At 53.2% G+C, this 21,012-nt stretch overlaps 1 protein-coding gene across 2 annotated transcripts; it reads left to right on the top strand.

Annotated features, from left to right (window-relative positions):
* Positions 1–140: 140 nt before the first annotated feature.
* On the top strand, positions 141–19,033 carry TIMM44 (translocase of inner mitochondrial membrane 44). Of its 2 annotated transcripts, XM_088147412.1 has the most exons (13): positions 141–562; positions 1,849–1,953; positions 3,782–3,952; positions 6,272–6,352; positions 6,541–6,690; positions 8,880–9,019; positions 9,579–9,664; positions 10,113–10,205; positions 12,576–12,700; positions 13,533–13,583; positions 15,253–15,342; positions 17,287–17,397; positions 18,204–19,033. In XM_088147412.1, the coding sequence occupies exons 1-13, from the start codon at positions 533–535 to the stop codon at positions 18,321–18,323; spliced, it is 1,353 nt and encodes a 450-aa protein (XP_088003538.1). In that variant the 5' UTR covers positions 141–532; the 3' UTR covers positions 18,324–19,033. The 2 variants fall into 2 exon arrangements, with proteins under 2 accessions (XP_088003538.1, XP_088003539.1); XM_088147413.1 differs by lacking the exon at positions 141–562 and having other exon boundaries at positions 3,787–3,952.
* Positions 19,034–21,012: the final 1,979 nt, after the last annotated feature.

A 21,012-nucleotide genomic window follows, 5' to 3' on the forward strand; every position in this document is an offset into this window, starting at 1 on the left:
GGGTCTCCGGTCTTTCGCGGGGTGGATCACGGGCTGTGCCGCCCTAACTCCCGGGGCACGGGACGCCGGGACCGTGCAGCCCGCCCGAAGCGTTTCGCGGTCGCGGTGCCCGGACGACGTTTGGGGACGGTGGGCAGCCTGGCCCGGGACGACGGCCGCGTCCGCGGGCTGGCAGTGCACGAGCCCCGCGTTGTCGCGGGCGGGCAGCGGGCGGGTTCGGGTTCGGGGCGGCCGCTGCGCCCCGGGGCTGGCTTCGGCAAGCGCGGGCCAGGGAGGCTGAGCGGAGAACGGCGACCTGGACGAGCAGCGGGGGGGGGGGCTGAGACTCGCCGCCGCGCCGGAGAAGCTGCGGGACGCGGAGCGCCGGTTGCCCCGCGTGGTCCGGGGGGCCCGGGGATCGTGGAGCCCGCCCGCAGGAATCCGCCCTGCCCGGCGCCTGCGCGGCGGCGTGCCGTGACGTTATGCCGGCCTGTCGCGCCATTGACGTCATCGTCGGGCGCCGCCGGCTCTCCCCGAGGTTTCCTTCCCAAAGATGGCGGCGGTCGCGTCCTGGGGGTGCCGGGTAAGCGGGGCGAGGGGCGCGGGGGTCCCCGAGGGAAGGGGGGTCCCCGAGCGCGCGCGGAGCGCCCCACGCCGTGCTCCCGTGGCTCTGTCCCGCGGCGAGCCGGCGCCGGCCTCGGAGCACGTGCAGAGCGCCCTCCCCGCCGTCCCCTGCCGCTCAGAGCGGGTGGCGGGCCGCCCTCTCCCCCGGGCGCGTGCAGAGCGCCCTGCCTGGACACGGGGGTCGGGCCCTGGGTGCGGCCGGCGGGCCCGAGCCCCGTAATGTGCGGACGCAGCACGTGGAAAGCGGGGCCGCCCGGAGGAAGCCGGTGCCGGGGGCGGCGCGGGGAAGGCGAGGAAGCCCTGCGGGCCGTGAAGCCGCGGCCGGAGCCGCCGGGGGGACCGAGGTCTGGAAACCGAAGGGTGGCCCGTCGGCCTTGAGCCTGCCCGGACTCGGGCCAGAGGCGACCGAGCCCCGAAAGTCCCCGGAGGAGAGGCGCGGGGGCCCCTGCCGAGCCGGGTTGTCCGGCCCGAGCGCCCCCCGGAGCTCCGCGGCCTCGGGTTCTCCTTCCGCGCCGCGGAGCAGTCTGCCTCCCGAGTGCGGTGCGCCCGCGGCCTTCGGGAGAGGCGTGCAATCCTGGCTGTGCCAGAAGGCCTGGGGGCCGGAGGGGGCCCGCGTCGGTGGAAGTGGCTTGTGGGGTAATTGATTCTGCCCCCCTCCGTCGCCTGGAATGCTTTAGCGTTTAGGGGCAGGGTTTGGTTTATAGGGGGTTTTAAGGGATTCAGCTTTTAATTATTTATGGGATATTTTAATTGTTACAGGCCTTTGGTTTTTTAATTGTGAGCCGCCCAGGTCACCCATTGGGGGAGATGGGCAGCATACAAATTTAATGATAAAATACAATTTTAAAAAGATGCCCCCAAAGACAGGCACGCACCCCTCATCTCAGCCGCTGGACCTTCCGGAAGCCCCAGTCCCTCACCAGCGGCAGCTCCTGCGGAGGACAACATTTCCCGCTGGAACTCGGCGCAGGGAAAACCTCAAGCCCTGCTCCGACAAATCGTATGACGGCTTCATGCAATGGACGAGGTTACGGCGCATCTTAAGATAGTCACCGGACTCTCACAGCACGCTGAACCGCGAGAGGTCCACCCCCATTCCAGCCTAGCCCTGCGTGTTGTGTGAACGTGCTTTCTGCAACTCCTTAGCTCAGCCACAAACTGCGGTCTTTCCTTTGCCATTCTCAGCAAAGCTGTCATGAAAGGTGCGTAGTATTAAATGACACCATTTTGTTTTTCTAATCCTAGAAATACCTTTTGAACGCGTGGCTTGTATCCAGGCAGTGCTCCGGTCCTGTGCAGCATCCCTTCCACGTGTGTCGAAAGAGCAGATTGACGTTAGAATTATATCAGGTGTGTTTTTTGGCAAATAAAACCTTACCGTGTCATTGAAGTACAGGTGTGGTTGTGTACTTTGGGGGTGAAGATGGGAGGAGGAATTGCCCACCCACAAAACAGGAATAGGAAATTAAGGTAGGAATAGGAAGTTGTCTGGAGTGGCAGAACTGGAGGGAGGCTCTGTCATCAGCTGAAGATACAGACACCAACTTGATTTTATCTAGAAATAATATCATGTTATATGAATGACCAGCCTTGACCCATTCATCAGCTAGAGGAGAAACTTGGTTTCCTCTTCTTGTCTCATTTCTTTTGTTTTTCTTGGTGTCTGGCCATCTGAAGTGTCTGGTTACAGGGACACTATCTATCTTCTAATTTTGGGTCAGTGCATAGAGGCTGTCAGATGCTTTGTAAATGAAATAATAAATGGAGTCTTGTTTTTCTGCTGATTTGTTCCTTGGGTATGAGAGAAACAATCCTTAGAGGGCTTTAAAAGGAAGGTGGCCAGAGGTAGAAGAAACTATAACAAGAGCTGAAGTTAATCTACCTTTCTTGCTGGGATTTGTCAGGGTGGCAGTTTTCTGCGTGTCCTTGTCAAATTTCCATTGAGGCTACTGGCTCTTGGAAACAAGCACAGAAAACAGGATTTGGGTGAATACTCCCTTAGCAGAAAGACAGGATATAAACAACTTGAATCCAGACACTGTGTTTTAAAATAAACATTAAAGCTAATTTGTCCTGTAAGAGCCCGAATTCTTGAAGCTCATCTTGATGAGCTGTTAAAAGCAATCACACAGTAGGAGAGATAATTTAAGGCTGGAAAAGGTAAGCATGCCTGCACCCAAGCACCACAGAGTCTTGGGTTTGGCTATGTTTGACAGCATCTCACTGGCCCGTGAGGCAAATTATGTTTTTGCCTTTCAAGTGTGGGAATGTACGAAGGTACCTCATGAATTTTGCTAGTTGATCTGAACTCTTCAGAGGTTCAGGTTGGTTTCAGCTACTAATATTTTACATGCAAGGCATCTTTTTTATCAATCTCTGGGGGAAAAGAAAATAGAGTAGTGTCCTGTAACTGACCTGCATTTTTCAATTAACACCTGGAAGAGAGGCTGCTTAGACAAGCTAGCTCTTCCTGTTTACTTTTGCAAGCTGTGAGGTAACAAACTTTTTGTTCCAACCCTGAACACGTAATTATCTCCCTCCTTTGGCATAGCAGGCACCCAGTACCTTAATCCTCCTTAATATCTAACCTTCCTTTGCTGATGCCTAACCTGAGCGATTCTGGGGGCCAAGGGGGAGAAAGAGATTGCAGGGATATAAAACTTGCCCAGCGAAAGCAACCTCTTTGTAAGTCGAATTCCGGAGAACTCCCAGCCACTCGGCTGGAGCTCACCATGGCGATTAGGAAAGGACTCCTGGTGCTGTAAGTAATTAATGGGGATAATTTAAATAAACATGATGCTGTTCGTTTCGGTCCTGGCATCTCCTTTAATGTCCTCCTGCTTTGGTATCAGTCCTGCAAATTCTAGTCCTGCAAATTCTAAATTAGCCAGCAAGACAAGAATTTCAGAAAACAAGTAGGACTCCAGCTCTTGTAGATCTGATTAAATTTAAAATTAAAGCAGGACCATGGAAGTGCTTGTCTGTTAAGACAGATGAGCACTGCCTGGCAATGGCATATTACAGCTTGGAGAGAGAGAGGGTGTGGGCCGAAGCTGAGATGTTCTCCATGAAAAATCTTATCTGCTGTTAAACTACAGACTTGTGCAGCTGATGCAACCAAGCGCATGAGGCAGGATTGGTTTTGTTCTGCAAGGCGTAACTGTGTCCTTTTCTTTAGTCTAGATGTTCTTCTTCTGGCCATCGAAAAGGTTTTATATCTGGCTTCGTAGAGAACATCAAGCAGGAGCTGGCCAAAAACAAAGAGATGAAGGAGAGCATCAAAAAATTCCGAGACGAAGCGAAGAAGTTGGAAGAGTCGGAAGCCCTTCAGGAAGCAAGGCGGAAATACGTACGTTGGCTTCCCTGCCTCAGTGTGGCATTTTGCTTTTGGCTGCCAGCGTTCGCTTCTCGGGCTCCGTGGCTCAGGGTGCTACCCTTTCCCTCCCCCTGAAGAAAAACAAAATAAACGGGCTTTTTGTAATACCAGAGGAACTAACAGTATTCTGAGGGAAGGTGAAAGGCAGCAGAGGTGTAAATATTTTGTGCATTTTTTAAAATACTTAAAAAACAGTTGAAGATGCAGGCAGTGAACTAATGAATATGTGCGACCAGGTAGTTAATGATGATGATGTGTGTTCAAGCCCCAGGAGGTTGAGGTAATTCTCAAGATGGATATGTGTTAAGTTATTTCACCCTGCAGTTTCTTTAAAGTTCTTTTGTGTTGTGGGAGGTTGGAAGGCTGCCCCCCTCCCCTCCCCTCCCCTCCCCTCCCCCTGGTATTTTCCAGTATTGTCATTTTGGGTAACATGTTTATTTCTGAATTTATTTAGGTAGTAAATAATTGTAGTAATAATTCTTATCTCTTCATGTAAGTCAACACATTTCATTTGTTGTTTGGTGATTCAAAATTCTGGGTTGCTTCTTGGATCCACTCTGCTAATCCAACTGTGGGATTTCCGTTTAGGATTAAAATAATTGGTTTGAAACAGTGTGGTTGGTGTGCTGCTGATAACTGAGTGCTCCTGGGGGAGTGGGGATTTGGACTTTACTACAGGTAGTCCTCATTTAGCGACCATATTTGGGGCTGGCAACTTGGTTGTTAAGCGAAGCGGTTGCTAAGTGAAACTGCCCCTGTGCTTATGATCTGACTTCAGCTTTCCTTTGCTTTACGGACCTACAAAGGTCATCAAGGCAAGGATGGGTGGCAAAGTTACTGTTTCATCACCGCAAATGGTGTAACTGCAAATGGTCGCTAAATGAGGCAGTTGCTAAATGAGGACTACCTGTATAGCATCTGGCATGTCCCCATTTTCATTTAGAGAATCTTCTATTTTTCTCCACAGTGAAAGGCAGGCAGTAGCAATGGCTTCCAAAGGATAACATGTGTGAGATGACTTAAATTGTGCAAATGAAACAATTGCATACTTACATTAGGACATCTGGTGCAAATACGGAAGTCACAGCATTTGCATATTTACATCATCTTGTATGTATTGCCGCTTTCCTCCCCGCCAATATCTTCTGAAACTTCCAGCATCACCCCCTGCCTCCCTCCTTAATCTTTTACCACCTGCCAAAGTGAAAAGCCTCATTCATAGTCCAAACTTGGTTAGTACCGTAAATCTGATGAATGTCCCTTGGCAAACTGCTTTCACTTTGGTCCAGCTGCCTCCACCCACACTCTTCCAGATATATTAAGAATGAAACTCTCCAAATATGTGGGCTGAGAATCCTTGGAAGAACGTGCTGGGGCAAGTTCATTTAGATGATAATAAATAAATGTTAATGCCTTCTTATGACTTTACTGGTTTTGAGTTTATCATGGTAGTCCTTGGCTTACGTGAATTTGTTCAGCGACTGTTCAAAGTTATGGTGGCACTGGAAAACTGGATGTACGACCAGTCCTCGAAGTTCCGGCCATTGCAGCACCCCCACGGTCACATGATTGCAATCTGGGTGCTTGGGTGCCTGGCTTACAATTACAATGTCGCGGGGAGCCGCGGTCACACGAGCGCCATTTGTGACCTTCCCTGCCGGCTTCCCACAAGCAAAGTCAGTGGGGAAACCAGCAGGAAAGATTGCAAGTTGCTCCAGTAAGTCTGCCCCGGCCTCCCTGTGCTCGCATTGTGCCTTCCTTCCCCCCAGCCTCTTTGTGTTCATGCACAGCCTGCACTGGACCTCCCCCCCCCACGGCAACCCCCCCATGGCACTCCCACGCTTCTTACCTGGGACTCCCGCTGCTTCCTGGTTAACGACTCATGCGTCTTGGGATTATGACGGCAACTGGGACTGACAGGATTGCCATCGCTAAACGATGCAGTCACATGACATAACGCTTTATGACTCATCACTTAGCGGCAGCAATCCCAGTCTCAATTGCCATCGTAACCCAAGGAGTATCTGTATGCCGAATGCTTCAAGGCGATGCATACATTTTAAATGACAGATCAACCCACCAGCCCGAATGTTTAGAGCAGCCTGAGAGATCAGGGCAAATCCTATTGGGGGAAATAAAATGGCTCCAGTTCACTCATGGAATTCTGGGATTGTAGCCTCTGGATCCTAAAGAGATGGTTGTATATTCAGAAGAATGTAATCCTAAAAGTTGCAGTTGGTTGAGCAGAGAATTTCACCACGTTCGATGTCACCTTCTGCTTCCTTCTTGCAGAAAACCATAGAGTCTGAAACCGTGAAGACCTCTGAAGTCCTTAAAAAGAAACTGGGGGAAATCTCTGGGACAGTCAAGGAGGTGAGAGCCCAGTGAGGTGTCCTTCTGGCCCCGGGTTGTCTTCCCCCGGCGGGCAGAGATGTGGCCCGGAGCCCCGGGGTATTCCACCCGGCCCGGGCCAGCGGCTCTCTGGAGGCCGAGAGCAAAGCAATCCAGGCTGCCGGATTCCTCTGAGAGTCTGCGTTGTTCCTTTTTCCCTCCGGTCGCAGAGCTTGGACGAGGTCAGCAGGAGCGAGATTGGCCGGAAGATAAAGGAAGGGATGGAGGAAGCAGCCAAGACGGCCAAGCAGTCTGCCGAGACAGTCTCCAAGGGCGGAGAGAAGCTGGGCCGGACTGCGGCCTTCAAGGCCATTTCTCAGGCAGGTGCTCTTTGGTCCCGAATCGGTGGCAGGCGCCGCCTCAGGCTGGGGCAGGTCCGGGGTCCGCTGCAGAGGGCTCGGATTTTCTGGGGTGCGGCTTGGCCCGCCCTTTCTGGCGATTCCCGCGACTTCAGCTCGCCTTCTTTCGGCTCGCAGCAGCTCTCCGGGGACCGAGCGTGGGCTTCTCCAGAGCTGCCCGGAGAGGTCAGGCTGAGTGCTGACCTGGAGCTTCTGGGCTCCTCCCAAGCACCTGCGGAGGGTCTGGGGCGGAGCCAGAGCCAGTGTTTCCGAAATTGGCTCCCAAGGTCAGGCTGTAAGAGCAGCTGTGGCCAGGAGGGCCTTTGCCCAGGCTCATCTGGGGCACCGTTTGGGCCCTTCCTCAACGAGGGGGCCCTGCAGATGGTCACGACTGGACCTCTGCAATGTGCTCTTACGTGGGGCTGCCCTAGAAGGCCACCTGAAAGCTACAGCTGGTTCAAAATGCAGCAGTGTGAGCAGTAACGGGCGCTTCTTGTGGTGCCCACGTATCACTGTGGCTGCGTGAGTTGCATTGGCTGCCAGTCGGCTTCCGGGTGCACTTCATGATGCTGGTCACCACCTCTAAAACCACTCATGGCCCAGGGCCTGGTTATCTGAGGTACCGTGTCCAACCATTTCTGCCCATCTGGCGTGTTTCTGGCGGAGTGGGTGTGTTCCAGGTCCCTTCTGTTAAGCCTTGCCGTTTTGTGTGACCAGACAGCATCTCCCCGGAGATGCGGATGGCGCCCACTCTCCTGGGGTTCCAGAAAGTCATGAAAACCCAGTTTTGGTCCCTGGTCTGGGGTTAATGCAAGGGGAGGGCGAGTAGCTGTTGCCCTATATTTGTTGGCTTCATCCAGGTTGTCCATTTTGTGTTATGTTTTTTAATCGTTCTAACGGGGTGTTTGGATTTTATAAGCCGCCCAGAGTCCCCTGGCATGGGCCACCGTAACAGAGTTAAGCAACAGCAATGATCATAGTTTGTGCGTCCCCTTCCCACCAGATCCTTGGGTACGATAGAGTCCTTGGGGTTCTCTGAGCTTGGTTGTTTTCTTGTAGATGTTTCGTTACCCAACTTGGTAACATCTTCAGCGTTCGACCGGTTTGAGTTCGGTGGTGGAGAATATGGGTAGCTCAGGGTTAACGTGTCGTGTTGTTGGGAGTTCCTCATGCTTGGTTTTTCGGTGGCAGATGTTTCATTATCACGCTGGGTAATACTATCAGGGTTAGTTCATCCTCAGCCAAGTCATATTGGAGTAAGTAGTAGAGCAGGAGGTGTTTAGAGTCCACCCCTTTACTGAGCACACATGGAACCTGCTTGGTATTTTAGTCTCTACATCACTGTTTCTCAACCTTGGGAACTTTAAGATGGGCGGACTTCAACTCCCAGAATTCCAAGCTGGCTGGGGAATTCTGGGAGTTGAAGTCCACCCATCTTAAAGTTCCCAAGGATGAGAAACACTGCTCTACATACACCACTGGAGATTCTTCCACATTACGGTTATGTGTTTGTGTGCCCCTTTCTCCAACTTTTACCAGCGGGTTCCAATGAGACGCCCATTAGGAATGAAGGACCCTTACTCATGGCAGCCTTCTGTTGCCTGATCTGCTCGCTGGAAACATCTGGCTGTCCCAACTGGGTGCCTCCTGGGTTGGGGGAGGCCACCGGGCAGCGTTTCTCTCCCTGTAGTACCTCCTGCCAGCACCGGGGGGAGCTGCAGCGCTCCGGTGGCTCTGCCTGGGCTCCTCTCTTGAGCCTCCCCCCCCCCACCCCGGACCGTTTATGGCCTTCATTGAGCCTCCCCCCATATGGTTGTGGGGGAGGGATTGGGGTGAAGAGTGGGAATGGATCTAAGGAAGCTGGTGATTTCCCTGGGGAGGAGGGGGCACCTGGACATGCTGGATGTGATAAAGGAAATCCCTGGCTATTGGTGGTGTTGGGCTCTTGGTATTCAGGGCGCTGCCCCGCAAAGTAAAGGAACTCCCCCCACCCCCCCACCCCCCAGGGAAGTTTGCCGAGGCAATATTCAGCCTGGAGAGTTTGGGGATTTCAGGATTGAAGGCATCCTCCTTTCATCCTTGGCCGTGATCGCTTTTGCCTCTTCCCTGAATCGGTCCTGGGACTTCCGCTTCCGCTTCCCTCCGGGCTGTCACGGCTCTTCCCTTCACAGGGCATGGAGACCGTCAGGAAGGAGATTGACGAGAGCGTGCTGGGCCAGACGGGGCCGTACAAGCGTCCGGAGAGGCTCCGGAAAAGAACAGAATTTGCTGGCGAAAGCCTGAAAGATGAGCGGATATTCGAAGCCAACGAGTGGGTGTCAGGAGAGCAGGGACTGGCACCGCCAGTGGCTCCAGTGCCCAAGATAGCTGCTTACCCAGAGCCAAGGGAACGGGGAGCTTGCCGTGGGGTGACGGAGTGTCTGTCGCAGAGAGAGCAGGGGGGGCGTCTGCTGGAGGGGGTCTCTGTTAACCACTGCTGTAGTTGGAGTGCGAAGCCCCCGGAGAGATGGGCCGAGGCTGGTCTGGCCTGCAGCCAGGAGAAACCTAAATGACTCCCAGAGGGAGTCCCAGAGGGCTCGCTCACGTTTGGAAGGGCCCCCAGCTTGGTCCCTGGGCATCCCCAGATGGAGCTGGGGAAGTCCTTGTGGGTCAGCCTCCCCCTCCCTGGTGCCATGCAGGCGGGGACGGTTCCGCCCACGGAGCCAGGAGTGGGAGCTGAAGAAAGCCTTCCTCCAAAACGTCTGGAGGATCAGCAATGGGAACCCTGCAGCCAGAGCTTGGGGGAGACCAAGTGGTCTCAGGTGGCAGGGGGAGGTAGGAAGGCTTTTCAGAGCTTCCTTCCTGAATGGGCCCCTCCCTACTTCCTACAGGGAGGCGATGGGGATGGTCCTGCACAAAGACTCCAAGTGGTACCAGCAGTGGAAGGAGTTCAAGGACAACAACGTGGTCTTAAACCGTAAGTGTGACTACTCTTCCCTCCATCTCCGCTGAGGCTGGCAGGGAACATGGAGCAGCTGAAAATAACAGGACAAGACCAAAGTGTATGAGTTAATGCTCCATCATCTCCAGCAGCAAGACACTCATAGCCAGTCCTTCTAAAACATTATCTGAAGGGTCTGATATACTCCAAAAATGTTTTGCACTATATTAACCACATTTTTAAGACTCTAGGAAACAAGTTTCATGTTCTCAAAACGACCCTGTACTGCAGTGTTTGTCAACCTCGGCCACTTTAAGATGTGTGGACTTCAACTCCCAGAATTCCCCAGCCGACATGGAAGTCCACACATCTTAAAGTGGCCGAGGTTGAGAAACCCTGCGTTATTGGGTTACCAGGGCAGGATATTCAAGTTCGTTATTCCAGAGGTCCGGTAGACTCTGAATGCAGCATTTCATTTTCTCAGGTTTCTTTGAAATGAAAATGAAATACGACGAGAGCGACAATGCCCTCATCCGTGCCTCACGCATCATGACTGACAAAGTGACCGACTTCATAGGTATGTCTCCTTTTTCTGTCTGGGTGGCAAGAGACTTCTGGCTTGGCATAAGCCATCCCAGGGCTTTGTACAGCCAAAGACTTTTTCCTTGAAACAAATGCAAGATCTCCAGATTGCTTTAAAGATATAATATTGCATGATCTTTATAGTCATGAGCCTATTAAAGTAGGTCCCTGTTTATTGTTCCCCAGGCAGCTGAGGTCAAGGGTCAGCTTATGTAAGATCCCAAGCAAATGTAGAGCATATGTCGTTCGAAATGGGGTTGCTATTGTTCTCATAGGAGGATTTGCTAAAGAGATACAGGTAATCCTTGACTTACAACCACAATTGGGACTGGAACTTCCTTCACTAAGTGAAGCGGTCATTAAGTGAGTTACACCCAATTTTACAACCTTTTTGCCTCAGTTGTTAAGTGAATCACCATGGTCATTAAGTGAATCTGGCTACCCCCATTGACTTTTCTTGTTGGAAGCCCCCTGGGAAGGTCGCAAATGGCGATCACATGACCCTGGGACACTGCAACCATCATAAATGCATGCTGGTTGCCAAGTGCCCAAATTTTGATCACGTGACCGCAGGCATGCTGCGACGATCATAAGTGCAAGGACTGATCATGAGTCACTTTTTCAGCACTGTCATAACTTTGAAAGGTTGTTAAACAAATGGTTGTAAGTTGAGGACTACCTGTATTGCTGAGATGTGTATCCTACTACTGAGCCCCTAACAGCAGAGATGACCAGGGAAACGAGTCGCACACGGTTTTTTTAATTTGGTGTAATGTCAAGAAATAAGGAATTAGGATGCAGAAACTTGGAAACTGAATAAGCAAAACTCCTGCTGTTAAGAGGGCATTGATTAAAGCTGATCTCTGAATTGTTTGGATCCCATGCGAAACCAAAGAATTAATTTCCCAGATATTCCTGACCCTGAAATGTCCATCTCCTTTGATGCTTGGAAACACTCCCTTTCCCTTCTTGGCTTCAACTGAGTTCCCTTCCCCGTAAAGAGCTTCAGGCGGCCTGCGAGGTCAGGCGATGGGAGGAGGATGGTCAGATGGCCAAACCTGGCCCACGGTCACCCCACAAGCTTGGCAGGGGGCTTTTATTTTCACAAGGGTCACCAGGTCTGGGATGCTCCCATGTGAGATACAAGGCACTAGACTTTGGGAGACACTGAAGTCTTGGCTGCTGACCGCTGGAACCCTGATCTGACCCAGCCCAGGGTCCAGACTCCTCCTGTGGCGTCGCCTGTGCCCTCCCAGGGGTCTGATGACAAGCCGCTCTCCCCGTGCTGCTGCAGAATAGGGTCAGCCAGGTAGATGTTGAGTGATGTCATCCAGCACAGGTTAATTATTAACTAAGTGGCGATAGTGATCATCAGATGATTTGATTTTCTTGGGACTGGAGTGCCCACGATCCACGGAGTACAGGCCTTAACGCAGAAGGTTCCTGGTTCAGTCCTTGCCCAGATCCTTCCTGGAGCTCTGGAGAGCTTCTGTTGTTAACAGCAAGAAGCCCTGCCCCCCACCCCCCAAATATTTCCTGTCTAGCCATTTTTCTCCTGGGAGTTTTAGTTCCCATTTCAACCCCCCCAAACAATCTTCAGGGCAGAGCTGGAAGGGATATGGGGCAGGGGGCCTGTTAAGCGTTTGGGATATTGCGGAGAGGGCTTATTTTCTCAGCTGTCCCCAAGTGTGGGGGTGTTATTAAAAATCTTGTGGCAAAGGATTTTGAGTACTGGGTTGAAAAGTTGTGAGGAGAAATTAGCCCTTTTTTCAAACTTGGCTGAAAATACCACCTAGGCCCAGGTTATTAAACACTTTGGAAGAGTTGGGGGGTTGAAGGGGAGAAGGAGAGGACAGGAATGTGGGAATTGGAAGAGAGACCACATTGGTACTGGGGCGCTACCAGGAACAGTAATTACTGGGGGGCTTTAATCTGCGGGTGGGGCGAGTGCCGTTGGTGAGAAAGGGGGCTGACTGGACAGGGATCTGAGTCCCTCTTTTGTGACGAGATTTGGATGAAGAACAACAAACTTCTGCTCTTCCCGTGTTGGCTGTCGGAGGACTGGGGCTCATGGAAGAGGGGTGGGTGGGCTCAGCCCAGAACGAGGACAGACCTGTGGGCATTGGAGTTTGCTGCTACCCAGAAGAGGAGGACCCCTGCCCCTTCTGCCCCTTCCAAACCTCTGTTGAGCCACTGTGCCCTCCAGGCTCTGCGGGGCTAGGATCCTGCCACGTGGGGACGAAGAGGGGGAAGGAAGTCCTGGTTGGGGGGATGACGTTGGTCCGGGGATCCCCCCTTCTGAAGGGCAGGGATCACTTGCCTGCTTAGCACAGCCCCACCCTTTCTCCTGCTCCCCTCCTTACAGGCGGGCTCTTCTCCAAGACAGAGATGTCCGAGGTCCTAACCGAGATCCTCCGCGTGGACCCCAACTTCGACAAGGACCACTTCCTCAAGCAATGTCAGGCCGACATCATCCCCAACATTCTTGAGGCAGGTCGTGGGGCGGGACTGGGGAGCCTGGGGGTGGGATTTTCACGCCCCCATAAGGAGCCCAGACTTCATGGTGGGGCAGAGGAGGAATGGGTGTGGCGGGACCCCTGGCCAGCTCCCAAATCCTGGGCTTTCCCGCAGATTGAATGTGCAGGGTAAAACAAGAACAAAATTGGGCAAAGAATGAAGGATATTCTTGTAGCTGACAAGTGAGGAACCAGCGGCCCTCGCCTGTCGAAACCTGTGACCTCCAACAATTCTGACTTCAGCTCCCATTGTCCTGAGCTGCGTAAGCCTCAAGGGAGTTGAGTCCAGGAGCCTCTGCAGCGGCCCTGGCTCTCCCCCCACGACACGCCCCAGCAACTCGTGCGTTTCTGGAGGGCAGCCGTGGGAGGAAAGAGAATGGATAGCCAAGAGGAGAGCGTCAGAGCCAAGCACCTGTTGGGGCCTGGTGCCCTTTCCTTCCTGGATGGAGCCCGGGGGGCTTCCCCAGAGCCCTTGGCTGCCCCCTGAAGCAGGTGGGATTGGCCACCTTCCTCCTTCCTTTACAGCGAGGATGTCCTGGAGCCACAAGGGCATTTCCAAGGGCTGCAGCGTTTCTGTCAAATGCCCATTTTTAGTGGAACAGAAGCAGCGGATAGTTAAATCCCAAAGGGAGTAACACAATCTCAAATGTCTTAAGTTAAAGCCTTAACTTTAATCCTCTCCAGTGCAAGCTTTGTCCCGGCTCTACCCTTTCCGCTTGCCAAGTGCAGCCCCTGGCTTTAAACAGCTGGCGCCCCTGACCCACTGCCCCCACACCTGACAGGGATCTCCTCTCCCCTTCCTTTAGGCCATGATCTCCGGAGATCTGGATATCCTCAAGGACTGGTGCTACGAAGCGGTGAGTCTTTGCTGGGGTGCCCCAGCGCATTTTGGGCGGGGGGCTGCTGGAGGAGAACGTCAGAAGAGCTTTCTTACACCTGGCAGGGACCACAGAGGAAAGCCCACCATTGCTGCCCTCGGCCCTGATCTTTGGAGGCTTCTCACTGGGGCACCATCTGACCCTCTCCTACCTGGGCCGGAGCCCCCTCAGAGAAAAGCCATTGAAGTGGGGGGAGCAGGGCTGCCTCATTTCCTCCCCCCCACACACACATGCATTCCCCTCCCTCTGCCTTTGCCTCTGGGTCCTCCAGCCTGCAGCCTCTTCAGTTCCCATCACGTCCTTTCTGGGCGTAGTTTCTGCCCGTTTGTTTCTTTCTTTAAGGCTGTGATCTGTGCCAGTCATCTGAGGATCAGCCTCCCTCCTGGAGTTGTGGGGACTCCATCCCTGGAGGGTTTCGCGCTATGGTTGGACAGCCATTTGTCCGGAATGGTCTGAGGATCCCTGCCCTGGGCAGGGGGTTAGACTAGAAGACTCCCCAGGCCCCTTCCAACCCTATAATTCTTTTATCTCCCCCTGCTGCAACGCCCAGGGAAGATAAAGAAACCCGAACTGAATGCTTTGGAGGTTTTTTTCTTAAATTTTAATAAATAGGCAACTGTAATTACAAAGTTAAAAGGATCTAAGTATGTAGATAACCCCAAATTTCTGTAATTCAGTTGTTGATGTTGACAGCAGTTAACAGAGGACTTTGGCGAGTTAAATCTCTGAGCTGAAAAAACTATATTCCTCAGAGGAATAGCCTGTGTGCTCTCAAAACACGTCCTGCTGTTCCTTACTACTTCCAGTTTTAGGAGTTACTAGTTCTGCTCTCATGGCTAAATCTGTTATAGTCTGTTAAACATCAAGCTGGCCCTCTCCAGAGATGTTGGACTACAGGGCCTCTCGTACCCACACCCCCAGCATGGGTTATTCAAAACCTGATGCCTTAGGGAAAGATGCAGTGCGATTTTGTAAAAGGAAGCAATTGTTTTGCACAGCAGAATGGAGCCTCCATATTTGGAGGCAGTGTATCTTACACTACCAGTTGCTGGGGATGAGTTCCCATTGGAGCATCGTGCTGGGCTGGTGCTAGAAACCAGATGGAGCCCTTAATTGGGAAAAAGCGACTGGCTGTGGCAACTTGGGCTGTTTGGCTGCTGTCTGGAGGCCATATCCAGCCTTGGGAGGCTGCAAATGGGTCTTAAGAGGCTAAAACACTCGACTGTCAGTGGGGATAATTGTTTCTCCCCCCCTTTGTAAAAGCTGAATTTGGTAGCCTGGATCAGTCATACATGAGAGTAATGGGTCCTGTACAAAGAAGAGTTGCCTGTTCTACCAGAAACATACTTTCCAGGGCTTTGGTTAATTTGGCAAAAAGCGATGGGGGCCATGATGAGTTTCCTCCCTCCAACCCCCTTCTCTGACCAGCCTAATTCTTAGGCAGATTTGGGTTGCCTGATTCCAAACAGACCTATGCAGCGGTGAGGACTGGAAGCCTGATTTTCCTTGAAAGAAAGGCCCTTGGCCTCAAGTCATCTTTGGCAGAGATTTTCTCACAGTTGCAACCCACACAGCACCACCAGCAATAGCCACGTCTTCGGGGCAAATAAAACAGGACTCTTTTAACCAGAAGGTTTCTGTCTTTCAGACCTACAGCCAGTTGGCCCAGCCCATCCAGCAGGCCAGAGCAATGGGGCTCCAGTTCCATTCCAGAATTCTGGATGTAGACAACGTGGACGTAAGTAGCTCCTGCTGGGGAACTCTGGGAACTCCACAACTAGTTTGGGCTCCCGGCTGCTCTCTCAGCATCCAGCCCCTCTCCCCAAGGACCGCCAGCAGGGCAGACACCCCCCCCCCGAGGTGTCCTTCATTGACTTCTCTTTCCACCCAAAAATTCTTATCCTGCCCTTTGGAGCGAATGAACAAAATTAAGTCACTCTTTGGGGTGAGGTGGTGCGTCCCTAGCTTCTTGCTCACTTGAGACGCGTACAGACTTCGTTCCCAAGAAAGTCCAATGGGGGTGCCCCTGGTTGAATCCGCGTAGAATGTGGAGTGGGTTGTCCTGGTGCCCTCAGTTCCTGGTAGTGGAAGAGATTAGTCATTTCTGCCTGTCTGGCGCACGTGAAATTACTGTGGCAAAAAGGAGAATCTGAGCCTTGGAGTTCGTGCTCAGAAGGGGATTTTCTAAAGAGAGTTGGACTGTTGTGCACAGCTGGGCCCTTCTTTTCGGTTTAATCTCTGCTCTTGCTTCACCTGGACTGTGTTTTGAATCTCCAAAGGAACTACTGTAAGTGGAGAGCCATGTTAGTCTGTGGTGGTAAAAAAATCAGGACTCTGGTAAAATTCACAAACTTTATTCAAACAGAAGCTTTCGTGAGCTGCAGCTCACGAAAGCTTCTGCCTGGAATTAAATGTGTGAGTCGGAAACGGTGAAAGAGTGCTACCAGGTTCCTTCAGAGTAACCCACGTTTCCTTTGATAGTTTGACTGACTGACTAAGTGCCATCAAGTCTGTGTCAACTCTCAGCAATCACAAAGAGAGATTTTTCTCCAGGGCACTCTGTCCCCCCGCCTGCTCCTTCAGTGGGCCTGAAAAGAAAGACGCCAGAATGGTAACGATAAAATCCAGCTGCTTCATGGAGCAAAGGTCATTTGAAGGAGAACCGCTGGCAGTCTTTGGATCTGCAAAGGGCACTGCAAGAACTGCGGCTGGGCCGGACGTCCCCTTAAGACGGGGAGCACGGGGTCTCTGGCCTCAAGGGCGACCCCAGGCTTTGTGCCCCCTGTGGAGGATTGTCCTCACCCAGTGGGTGGTGCCAGGGCCCCTCTTGGTGGGTGCCTTTAGCATGGTGGATTTCGCCCCTTGAAACCCGCTTGGGGGTGGGCTCAGGGAAGCTGGCTGGCCACCTGTATCTTAAGCCCCATCTTTGTGTCCCCGCCATAAGCCATTCTCAGAGATTTGTTTGGGCTTCGTATATTGTGAGAACCCAACTGTTGAGGTGCATAAACATGATTGGTATGGAGCTAGTTAACAGACTATGGTTGGATCACGGTTGGCATGATAGGTGACCACAGCTTGTGTGTACGGCATCTCTTGCTGCACCTGATGCCCCCAGCGGAGTCAGGACTTTTGAGTTTTCGGGCCTGGGGTGCTGCAGCCACAAAGCAGGGGGTCTCCTCTTCACCCCAGCAAGGCTGCCTTCGACCCTGGCCAAGGACTTGATTTTCCCCTCCGGCTGGTGCCATCCATAGCAAACCCTCCTCTCCTTAGCAAGAGGCTGCCAGGAGGGGCAGCTTCCTGCCAGCGCGGCCAGCAATGTGAGGGGTGTTCAGAGTCTGGCACGCTGTGCGAGGAACCCATGGATCCCCACACTCTGTGATGCCACGGCCAAGGACTCTGGTTTAGCAAAATCCGTTCTGTTGATCGCTTCTCCTGCTACTCCTAATAACATCAGTGATGGTACTCGTCCATCTTTCGTTGGTGAATTCTCCACCTGAGCCGCGAGCAGGAAGCTGGGGAGAGGTTGGCCATCACGTCCGCCAGTGCCGAAGGCCTGAGCCAGGCTGGCTGGGCCTGTGCAACCCTGGCTTGTGGACTAGTAACTTAAGCGTTTTGTAGCTTGTACCTGGCCAGTCATATCATCCTCTTATGGGCTAGTGCCTTGAAACGTTCTCTCTTTCAGCTCGCAATGGGCAAGATGATGGAACAGGGGCCTGTGTTGATCATCACGTTCCAGGCTCAGCTGGTCATGGTGATTAAGAACCAGAAGGGAGAAGTGGTGGAAGGAGATCCGGTAAGCGACAGATCCACCAGGGTGGAGCTGTAATGGTGCTTCTCAGCTGCTGAAGGATTCCTGGTCCTTCAAATGGCACCAAATTCAATACTGCTGGTCCAGTTTGTGGCTGAGGAGGAGGATGAAGATGAAGATGATCCGCCCCTTTTCTCCCGTCTCCTGTTCCCTTCCTTCCTTGGCTCCCCTTTCCAAAAGAGAGCCAGACTCCTGACTTGGGACCAGGGAGTGGGAGTCTTTTAGAGGAGGGGGAAGCTCATTTTCTCACTGTTAGTTTGTTTCGGGGAGGAAGGAGAAGTAGCGGTCAGCCCTTTTCAGATTATCATTGGCGTCTCCCCTCGGCAAGGGCGGTGCTAAGTCTGGGAGAGCATGCTGGAAGAGGTCGGTTTGGAAGCCTCCAAAGAGACACACAGACCCAATTTGGGCTTCTGCAGAAAATTGGGGCTCTGTTTCCCCTGAGCATGTAAAGAGGAGCTTGTGGCAGCCCGGGTGCTCTGGAGGAGCCCCCTCACCCCGGCCAGGCAGTGTGATCCTCTGGATGCCACCCGAGCCTTTGGAGGGAGAGTCGCCGCCCGGCAGGCTGAAGGGCCCAGCAGCTGCCCAGGGGCAATGCAAGAGTTTGCACGACCTGCAGGTTTGTGCCCTGGAGCTCTGCAGGGCTGCCTGCGTCAGGAGCCGTGTTCAGTCAGCCGCCTGGGGAGGAACTCGCAGGCGTGTTCTTTTCCAGCCAGGGTCTCCTGCTTCAGCCGAGGAGGCCTCGCCCCTGGGCACATGCCAGCCTCACGCCTGCGCTGCCTCTCTCTTTCCAGGAGAAGGTCCTGCGGATGCTGTACGTGTGGGCTCTCTGCAGGGACCCTGAAGAGCTGAACCCATATGCCGCCTGGAGGCTGCTGGACATTTCTACCTCGAGCACTGAGCAGATCCTATGACGGCCGAGCCGTCAGCGGCAATCCTGCAGAGCGGCACCCGCTCTGCCCAGAGTTCAGCACGAGGGACACCTTTGTGAAGTGGTGCGGGGTTGGGGTGCTGGCCCTGAAGCAGATGCCGGGAGACCCTCCCGGCCCCCCCTTTTGCCAGTCTTCAGACTTGGAACGTCCTCGTGTCTAAGCAGAACGTGGGCCGACGCTGAGCCCTCTGCCCTCCTGCGCCTCGGACTTCTGTGTCTACCAAATGGTGTCGCCGGGACTGCGGCCTGAGCTTTGCCAAGGTTGCGCCTATTCCGAAACTTCCTGCCCTCCGTCTCACGCTGAAGAGGCTTCTGGACGGTCCTTTCCCGGCTGCTGAGCCAAGAGGCCCAGAGGGACCCTGGCGGAAAGGGACCATTTTTGGAAAGCAACGATGAAGACTGGAAGTGGGGCTGCTTGGGGGCCGGGACACACACGCACACACACACAATGTGGGAGAGGAAAACGGGGTAGGGAGAGCAGAACTCGCAGCGTGGGAGGTCGTCTTCTGGGGAGTTATTTTCTGGCCAGGTTGGCAAGTCCAAAGGGGGCATTTGGCCTGCGGCTGCTTCCTCCCCTTTCCCCAGCCCTTGGAGGTCTCGGAACTGGCTTGGCGCAATTCATTGGATGCCTGGTGCAGTATCAAGTCAGTAAGAGTCTTGCCACCTCTGTAAATTAAAAAAATACAGCCCACCGCCCTGTGTGCATTAGTCTGTCGAAGTTGACGGGGAAGGGGGAAATGCAGCCGGGCTTCTGGCCCCAGCATCAGTCTGCCCGGGAGCAACAAAGCAGCAGGATAACCAGGACTGGCGCGCTCGGCATTAGGCGTGCCAGAGTTAACCAGGACAGGAAGGATCGATTGGAAGCAGGTTTGCGGGGGGGGGTGTGCAGAAGACGCCACGGGGGGTTTGCAGCCACACAGTTGTAGCCCTGGCCCTTGTTTGATGTGTTGCGTGTGCGATGCGAGTAAAAGGGGTGGGATTTGGGTTGCGTGGTCACATCTTGATATTTTTTTACTTCCCTGCCGATGCCCCAATTGGAAGCCTTGTCAGCTACGGTTCATAGCTGCGGGTGTTGGGTGAACTTAGCCAATTGTGTTTCATGCAGTGAACCACAGTTAACCCATCATGGCTTAAGAAGGTTTGAACCCAGCCAGGAAGATGGTGATGGGGACAGGTGAAAGTGAGTTGGGGTGCCGGTTTCCATTCGTCGGCTGTGGTTGGTTCACCTGATGCGCTAAGCCAAGAATTCCATGCAAACACAGCCGTGGTCTGCAAACCATGGCTTGTGGCTGAGGCTGTGGTTACTTTCTTTGATCTCCCCTCCATTTTCTCCCTACAGCTGCGGGAGGGAGTGCCTGACCCCCAAATCACGCATGCACTGATCTTGTGCGTGTCCAGGCAATGTTTCTTCTTCCGCAAATGGAGCTTAGGTGTGGCTCCACGTGGAGGGCAACTGCTGCCAGTGGGTTCAGCCCAATTCAGCCGTGCGAAGTCTGGAATTAATCCGAATTAGCACTTCTGCACGTTCTGGCAGCAAGTGTGCTGGGCTAGGGAGAAGACGGTGCAGGCCCTCTGGCCAAACTGGAGTTGGGCAGCCACCAATTTAAATAAATATGTGGTTGGATCCCCTGGGAGCCCGTGGAGACCCGCTGGGTTTCTCTTCCCCGGGTGCTCGGCTTGGAGCAGAGCTGCCCAGGCCCGGTTCCAGCGCACCCAGCCCCGCCGCCCACCCGCTGCTTGTTCCCAGCCATCTGTATCAGGATAGGCTGCCCTGGCCGGGGAGGCACTATGTCTGCATCCAACGTGCCTGATCCCGTCCTAAGCCACTGAGCCTCCCCATCGTTCGAGGTGACGTGGATCCTCTCCAGCCTGTGGCCTTGATCGTTCGCGTTCCCTCCAGTCGTTTATACTGACAACTCCCAGCAGCCGCAGCCGGCGTGGCTGGTGGCCAGGGAGTGCTGGGCGCTGCTCAGAACATTGGGAAGGCCACAGGTTCCACATCCCCAAAGAGAGCTTCCTGTCCAAGGGCAGTCTACCTCTCCATAGCAGTTGTGGAAGGGTACAAGCTGGGGAAGGCTGTTGCCTTCCTGCTGTTTTTAGGAGCTTCCTTGTGGCATTTAGTCATTGGTCAAAGTTAGAATAAAGACAGGGCTCTTTTGAAAGAAGAATCTCTGAGTAGTGAAGTTGGCTAAGGGGAATTTCTAGCTCCAGGAGTAGTCTACCTCTGAAGGTGGGGAAGGGCTTCTGCCTCGGTGGAAAAGGGTCGGAGTTAAGTTCTCTTTTTTTTTTAAAGTAGGTACAATCCAGACAGGAATAAGGAGAGGTTTGGGAGAAAGTTTTATTTATTTTTTAAATTTTATATTATCACATTTATATAGCAAAGGAGTTGCCATATAAAATGGGCAAAGAAAGGAGTTAAATCCTCTTTTGGACATTCTCCTGAAGTCTTGGACTTCAGCCCCATCATCCCCAGCCGGAGCCCTCTTTCGAAGGCTACTTTAAGGCGGTTGGTTGGGCCGTGAAATTCCAGATGAATTATAAACTGGACGAGCGGCACGTGATGTTGAGTAATTGACTTCATGCTTCTGAGGATGGCTGTAAAAACCTTTTAGGCAAATGAAAAGGGGAAAAGTTGGGCTCCCTTCCCAGAGAGAGTGCTTGGTTGGACTGGA

The sequence above is a fragment of the Python bivittatus genome, unplaced genomic scaffold, assembly GCF_059951505.1.
Source record: "Python bivittatus isolate LINGU-HERP-01145 unplaced genomic scaffold, Pbiv_v1 ctg000500_np1212, whole genome shotgun sequence".
Taxonomy (NCBI): Eukaryota; Metazoa; Chordata; class Lepidosauria; order Squamata; family Pythonidae; genus Python; species Python bivittatus.